This window comes from Psammomys obesus, unplaced genomic scaffold (genome assembly GCF_907164565.1).
Source record: "Psammomys obesus unplaced genomic scaffold, mPsaObe1.curated_primary_1811, whole genome shotgun sequence".
NCBI classification, from domain to species: domain Eukaryota; kingdom Metazoa; phylum Chordata; class Mammalia; order Rodentia; family Muridae; genus Psammomys; species Psammomys obesus.
In genome coordinates this window covers 1-8109 of record NW_026594215.1, presented here as the reverse complement: position 1 = coordinate 8109, position 8109 = coordinate 1, and the positions used below count along the sequence as shown (strand labels likewise).

Here is an 8109-nt window from a genome sequence, read left to right as displayed (position 1 = left end):
GGCTCTTATCTTAGGTGTCCCGATTGTTTCAGGCGCCCAACCGCAGATACCTTGTGGTTGGACACCTGTCCTGCCCTGCCTCTGGCCCTGTATTGCTTGTAAAATAGTGTTGCCAGCATTATGCTAGGGCTTTTTATTTTTTCATTCCCCCATTTCTCTTCTAGCCTAGAATGGAATCCTTCATTCTATGGGTCTAGTGAGTCAATCTCTGTCTCTAACTGCTTGAGTTGATGGTACTGCTGGGTTAGCACTAACGTCTGTATGACGGAGAGCCGGTCCTTTATAAACTGAACTAGCCGATTTAGGATACAAGGCCCAATTAGTAGAATCAGGAGAATTATGATTAAGGGACCCATAATGGAGGAGATCAGGGTGGTAATCCAGGGGGACCGGCTAAACCATCTCTCGTACCAGCTTTGTCCTGACTCAAAGAATTGCTGTCTCTGTCTGAGTCTTTCTCTGAGTTTAGCCATGTTATCCCTTACCAATCCAGTATGGTCAGCATAAAAGCAGCATTCTTCCTTTAAAGTTGCACATAGTCCTCCTTCTTGTAAGAAGAGGATATCTAGCCCCCTTCTATTCTGTAAGACTACTTCTGAAAGGGAGGTCAAGGATTTTTCCAGAGCACTGACTGATTCTTCTAACGCTTGCAAGTCGGTATGCATGGCCTGTTGTAGTTGTTGGAACTGAGTAGTTTCTACCAGGGCAGCAGAACCAGTCCCTATTCCTGCTGTGATACCCCCGACTGTGAGTCCCCCTAGTATTAAGGCCAAAGTCAAAGATACTGGCTCCCTAGAATACCGGGTGATCCCCTCAAAATGTTCGTAGACGTATTTAGGTTCATGGTAGACAACTTTAGGCCAGAGCTCAATGAGGACACAAAAGTCAGAGTTCTGGTTGAGAATTAGTGCAGATACGCAGGGTGCTAAGCCGGAGCTGCAAGCCCAATAGGTCCCATTGGGGCCCGTTAGGTAATAGGAGCCCGGGTGGATCCTGGAGGTTGAGTTGCAAATTTTTTGGTGGGTTTTGGGGACTGACCCGATGCAGGTTCCCCGGCCAGACACTTCAGATAGAGTTAGCCTATGTTGGGTGGTCGAAGTACAATATGTTGGGGGTGTGGTGTAATTTACAAAGTTCCCCGTTATTGCAACCCCTTCGTAGTAAGGGGGAGTTGGGACCAGGCATAGCCAGCATTCTCGGGTTTTGCTAGGATCAGTATAATTAAGCGTCTGGAAGGCTCCCTGTATTAGACCAAACAGTCTATCACCTGTACTCGATCGGAGAAATCGTGGTGTGGGAATGCCTAGACTGACTGGGCCTGGAGTTTTGTTAGGGGGCATGGTTGTAGGCGGAATGGGTAATTTTTTAGGTTGGGAGGAGGGGACTCTTAAGTTTGGTAACACCGAGTTAGGCCCGACAGGCACCTTGGGTTTATCAAGAGTCAGCTGGAGGCGCATTATTCCTCCTACGCGGCCTGTTTTCCAGAGGCGCAACCCGAATTCTTTCCCACGCAACCATCCCTCTTTATACTTTTTGCCCTTATCGGTAAAGGTAAGGATGAGCTGATTACAGGGTTTGGGTACAGGACGGGGGTCATCAACATTGAGTGCATACCCACATCTATCATACTTGGGGTCCCTGGTGAGCTGAAGGAGTCCGACTGAGGTTGGTAGCCAGCTGGTGGCGAAGTCCTCACATCCCCACGCGGCGCAATATAAGTCGTTCCTAGTTCCACAATTCTGCAGTCGCCAGGGGCTACTCCCCGGGGAAGGGCACATGTAGAAATGTGTTTTTTTTGTCGTCTACGATGCGCCTGGCGTAGGACCCGGGTGGCATGGCCTGAGCTAGATCAAAACTTAGTTCAGGGAACCAAGTGTACGGGGGAGCTATTTTGGAAGTTTTGTTAAGAAGGACACCAAATCCATCTAGCAGGACCCAAGTCGAATTTACAGGGATGTGGGGACTGGAGTGTGACAGAGTGAACAGGAAGAGAAAGAATATCAAACCCGGGTGAGTCTTATCTTTAGTGGATTTTGGGTGCGACGGAGTTTCCATGAGGAGGCTGGAGTCTGATCTTGCTCTGCGTCGTGATGGGCCGCCTTGACATGGGAGGCGTGTACCCACGCTGTGATACCGTCGACCTTGAGCGCCGTCGGGGTTGTTAGCAACACAGTATAGGGCCCTTTCCAGCGGGGTTCCAAGTTTCTAGTTTGATGTCGACGGACCCAAACTGTGTCTCCAATCTGGAACGGATGTGGCACCACCGGTCGGTTCAGTTGTTCTTGGTATGCAGCGGCGATGGGTTCCCAGACTTCTTTCTGGACAATCTGTAGTGCCTGCAAATGGGCTTTTAGAGAGAGGCTATCAGCAAATGAAGCTATACAGGGATCAAAGAAGTTAACGATCGGTGGTGGGGCTCCATACAGGATCTCGAAAGGAGTGAGTCCATGGGGGCCCGGGGTGTTTCGGGCCCGATATAGGGCCAGTGGAAGGAGGACCACCCAGTCTCTAGAGCCAGTTGCCAGCGTTAATTTAGATAAGGTCTCCTTGATAGTTCTATTCATTCGTTCTACCTGCCCTGAGCTCTGGGGACGGTATGCACAATGTAATTTCCAATTGATCCCCAAAAGTTTGGCCACTAACTGACTTACCTGGGAGACGAAGGCAGGACCATTGTCAGAGCCCAACGCCTGGGGCATGCCATACCTGGGGAAGATTTCTTCCAGAAGCTTTTTGGCGACTACTTTGGCAGTTTCATGTTTGGTGGGGTAGGCTTCTACCCATCCCGAGAAGGTGTCCACAAATACCAGCAAGAACCGATATCCATATAGTCCAGGTTTTACCTCTGTGAAGTCAATCTCCCAGTGGGTGCCGGGGCGATGTCCCCGGATCCTGGTCCCTGGGCCTATCCTATGGCGTCCTGCATTCACTTGGGCGCATGCTGTGCACTCTTTAGCCACTTGTTGTAGAATTTTATCTCTCCCCAGCAAATAGTGGGAGCTTTCCTCCCTTTCTAGGAGGGTTTTTATTTTTCCGGAGCTAAGGTGAGTCAGTCTGTGGAGGTATTTAATCAGGTTACGAGTCTGTTGCAGGGGCCACACAGGTTTTTCTTTGAAAGTCCAGAGTCTTAGCATGGGATTGTAAGTGGCCCCCATTTCTTTTAGGAGGTCCCGATCTTCCTCACTATAGTGGAAGGGAGGTTCCTGAATGGAGGGGACCTCTGCCTCGGCCGGCTCTATAGCCAGGAGCTGGGAGGTATCTGAGCTTTCTTGTCTCGCCGCTTCTCGGGCAGTTGCGTCCGCCAAGCGGTTGCCCCTGGCTTCTCGGCTGTCTCCCTTTTGGTGGCCGGGGCAATGGATGATACTCAGTTTTGAGGGTAAAAACAGAGCCTTAAGCAGGGCCAATATTTCAGCTTTATTTTTGATCTGCTTTCCTTCCGAGGTAAGCAACCCTCTTCTCCGATATATTTCCCCATGGATGTGAGCAGTGGCAAAGGCATAGCGGCTATCGGTATAAACATTGAGCTTCTTACCTTCTGCCATCCGGAGGGCCTGAGTTAGGGCGACGAGCTCAGCCCGCTGTGCCGAAGTGCCAGATGGTAGGGCCTCAGCCCAAATTACCTCAGTCTCGGTGGTGACTGCGGCCCCCGCTCTCCGCTCTCCGTTGTCCAGAAAGCTGCTCCCGTCGGTGTACCAGGTGAAGTCGGCGTCGGGGAGGGGCTGGTCGGTCAGGTCGGGTCGGGTACCATGTACTTCTGCAAGTATCTGGAGGCAGTCATGAGTTTCTGGACCCTCCGGTAGGGGAAGCAGTGATGCCGGGTTGAGAGCTACTATAGGGCCAAAGTATACTCGATCAGTGTCCAGTAGTAGGGCCTGGTAGTGGGTCATGCGGGCATTGGAAAGCCATCGGCCCGGAGGTTGTTTGACCAGGGCTTCCACTGCATGAGGAGCCAAAATTGTTATTGGCTGTCCCATAGTCAGCTTGCCAGAGTCTTTAATCAAGAGGGCAATTGCTGCCACCATCCTCAGGCAGGGTGGCCATCCCGAGGCTACCGGGTCAAGTTTCTTGGACAGGTAGGCTATCGGACGCCTCCATGGTCCCAGTTTTTGAGCCAGGACTCCTTTAGCATATCCCTGTTTTTCGTCTACAAACAGCTCAAAGGGCTTGTTTAAGTCCGGAAGTCCCAACGCGGGGGAGGTTAGCAGGGCCTCTTTTATGGCTGCATAGGCTCTCTGCTGCTCATCTCCCCACGTAAAGAGAGTCCCTTGCTTGGTGAGTGGGTAAAGTGGCGCAGCCATTTCTGCGAACCCTGGAATCCAGAGGCGACAGAACCCCGCCGTACCCAGGAACTCTCTTAGTTGTTTCGGGCTTTTGGGCACTGGAATTTTTAGGATTGTCTGTTTCCGCGCCTCTGTCAACCATCTTTGTCCATCTCTGATTTGGTAACCCAGGTATGTAACCCGCCTCTGGCATAATTGGGCCTTTTTGGCTGAGGCCCGGTATCCTAGAGTTCCTAAAGTCCTCAAGAGGGCCTTTGTTCCCTCCAGACATTTTTCCTCAGTTTCCGCAGCCAGGAGGAGGTCATCAACATATTGGAGCAAGATTAAAGCAGGGTAGTGAACTCTAAAATCGGCCAGGTCCCGGTGCAACGCCTCGTCAAATAGGGTGGGGCTGTTTTTGAACCCCTGTGGGAGTCTAGTCCAAGTGAGCTGACCCGATACTCCCAGTTCTGGGTCCTTCCACTCGAAGGCAAAGATAGGCTGACTCTGAGGGTGGAGCCTCAAGCAGAAGAATGCATCCTTAAGGTCTAATACCGTATACCAGGTGTACGTCGGAGGAAGCCCAGTCAACAGATTGTACGGGTTAGGTACTGTAGGGTGTATATCCTCCACCCTTTTATTGACTTCTCTCAAGTCCTGTACTGGGCGGTAGTCTCCTGTCCCTGGCTTTTTGACCGGAAGGAGAGGCGTATTCCAGGGGGATTGACAAGGCACCAGGATGCCCTGATTTAAAAGCCTCCGAATGTGGGGCCTAATTCCTTGGTAAGCTTCATGCGACATCGGGTATTGCTTAATGGAAACAGGAGTTGCCGATGCCTTTAGAGTGATTACCAGGGGCGGTTGGTGGGTTGCGAGACCCACTCCCCCTGTTTCCGCCCAGGTTAAAGGGAATTTTTCTAACCAAACAGTTATTTCTTGCGGCCGAGGCCTTTCAGATTCGTGAAGCCGGTATTCGTCCTCCAGATCTATGGTTAACACATGTAAAGGCTGTCCCTGAGGCCCAGTAATGTGGGCCTTAGTCCCTTCAAAGTGGATTTGTGCCCTGAGTTTCATTAATAGATCTCTCCCCAACAGAGGATAAGGGCAATCAGGAACGTGTAAAAAAGAGTGAGTCACCTTACCGGTGGCGAGTTGTACTCTTCTTTCAGTTGTCCAACGGTATCTTTTCCCTCCGGTGGCTCCTTGAACCCACGCCGATTTGTCAGTCAGGGGTCCCGGTGTGGTAGTGAGCACCGAATGTTGGGCTCCGGTGTCCACCAGGAAGGTGACGGGTTGCCCCCCCACATTAAGGGTTATCCTGGGTTCAGGGGGAGGCTCCTGACCCCGACTCCCCTAATCCTCCAGGTTTAGCAGGGTGGCCTGGGGCTTAGGCTTCCGTGGCCCTTTTGGTCTTTTTGGGCAGTCTCGAACCCAGTGCCCTTTTCCCTTGCAGTAGGCGCATTGATCTCTGTCTATCCGAGGACCCCTCCAGTCTCCCAGGTCCTGTCTATTCTGCCTCTGCCCTGTCACTACAGTGGCCAGCAATTTGCTAAATTCCCTATTTCTCTTGCGGTCTCTAACGTTTTCTCTCTCTTCTGCCTCTCTTTTTAACCTTTCGTCTCTCTCTTCTTGAGTCTCTCTCTTATTGAAAATCCGTTCCGCTTCCTTTAGCAAATCCTGGATCGTACTTTCCCTTAAGTTTTCGAGTCTCTCTAATTTTTTTCTGATATCCGGGGCAGACTGCCAGATGAAGGACATGGCCATATTGGTAGCCTGATTAGGGTCCTCCGGATCATAGGGGGTGTACACACGATAGGCTTCCTTTAGTCGTTCGAGGAAGGCGGAGGGAGACTCCTCTGACCCTTGGGTCACTAACTTAACCTGAGCCAAATTAGTGGGGCGCTTTGCTGCCCCATGGAGACCCGCTATCAGCAACTGGCGATAGAGACGTAAGTGATTCCTACCGTCCTCCGTGGCGAAGTCCCATTCAGGTCGCTCCAAGGGGAAGGCATCGTTGATCTCGTTTGGCAACTGAGTAGGCTGCCCGTTAGCCCCCGGGACGTTCTTACGGGCTTCCAAAAGGACTCGTTGCTTTTCCTCGGTGGTCAGGAGGGCCTGTAACAGCTGCTGACAATCGTCCCAGGTGGGCTGGTGGGTTACTAAAATGGACTCGATTAAAGCGGTGAGTCTAGAAGGGTCCCTAGAGAAAGGGGGATTATTATTTTTCCAGTTATATAGATCCGAAGCGGAAAAAGGCCAGTATTGGAGCTGGCCGTTAGGCCCCGCTCGTAATGGGAGAGCCTGAGATGTGGAATCCGGAGGGGCCTCTCGGCGCCCTCTCAATCGCCCTGCCACCGGGGAAGGAGCTGGTTCCTCCTGAGGTCCGGCCGCGGCGGCTTCTCCCGGCTCTTGGTCGGGGTCTGGGTCCCTATAGGGGGGAGGTTCTTCAGTCAGCAGATCCAACAAGGAGCCGTCGTCTGCTGGCAGTACCGGGGTCGTCGGCGTCTTTTTGCCCTCCGGATTACGTCCTTGGGCCTGCTTTGTTACAGCTGGATAGAGGGCAGACTTAGAGGGTGTGGGGACCAACGGAGGAGGTAGGGCAGGGGCAGAGGGAACTGCAGGGGGAACGGCAGGGGGGCTGGGAGTGACAAACGGCTTGACCCATGAGGGTGGTTCCCGGGCCAGGGCTTCCCAAGTAACAATGTAGGGTATCTGGTCCGGGTGGCCGTGTGGCCCTGAATCCATGATTTTCGCCTTAACCTGCAAAATAATGTCTAGGTTAAAGGTGCCATCTCCTGGCCAGCCGACATTAAATGTCGGCCATTCTGAGGAGCAGAAGGTGTCCCACTTTCTCTTCCGGATCTCTACAGAGTGGTTATGAGCGATGTCTCGGGTATCCTTCCAGTGCTGTAGAGTGAGGCTTAAGGGGGTAGTTAGAGACTGTCCCATGGTTTCAAAAAGACTAACACCAAACACGAATCCGACGAACAATAGACAGACAGTAACACAAACGCAGCGCGCGGCACGACTCTGGCGCCAAACCGAAAGCAAAACTTCAGATGGGGACTGCGAAGAGGGTCCGGATCCCTCGTCCCCCAGGAGAACCACGTAGGCCTCGGACAAGGGCTTCGCCCCGAAAAGTCCAGATTGGGACGTGTTCTCAGACAGGCGGGCTCCGAAAAATCGGGCCCCAGACACTCTTGGAATGTCTTCCAGAGTTGCGGTAGAGAAGTTTTAGGCTCGTCAGCCTCTTCTCTTTCCACCTAATACGGAGCGACTCAGCTGAATCGTACAAATTTTGAGAGATAGAACAGGCAAACACGTGACGAAATGAAGACAACAAAAGACACTCTGCTGGCCAGCTTACCTCCCGATGGAGTCGGTGGTCCTTGGGCGGGGGGGTCTCAAAAAAAATCTCGCTGGGGCCTCCAAATGAAAGACTCTGGCTAGAGCCTCTCTAGACGGGGAGACCCCACTTCCCAAGAATCAGCGAGACCAGCCTTCGGATGCAAGCCGCAAGAGGTTTATTTCGATTCGCGGGTACCCGGGGCGACAAAGCCTTTCGGAAGACTTGCGCGCCCCTCGGTTGGGGTGACGGGTTTTTATAGGGTTAGGGAGCAAGAAGCACATTTACAGAAGCGAGAAGCATAGTTACGGGGATCTGATTGGGGGATTTGAACAAGGCCATAGTTAGGTTACGTATTTGGAGCAGGGAAGGCGGGAAAGCAGATGTGGGCTAAGTCACGTAGCCGGTTTAGAGAAGGCGGAAAGACTCCCGGCTCTTATCTTAGGTGTCCCGATTGTTTCAGGCGCCCAACCGCAGATACCTTGTGGTTGGACACCTGTCCTG

General features: G+C 52.3%; 1 protein-coding gene across 1 annotated transcript; it reads right to left on the bottom strand.

Moving 5' to 3' along the window:
- Nucleotides 1-1946: 1946 nt before the first annotated feature.
- Nucleotides 1947-7208, bottom strand: LOC129684851 (uncharacterized). Its single transcript, XM_055618086.1, is given in 1 exon segment — nt 1947-7208. A coding segment is annotated over 1 exon segment (5262 nt).
- Between the last annotated feature and the right edge of the window lie 901 nt (nt 7209-8109).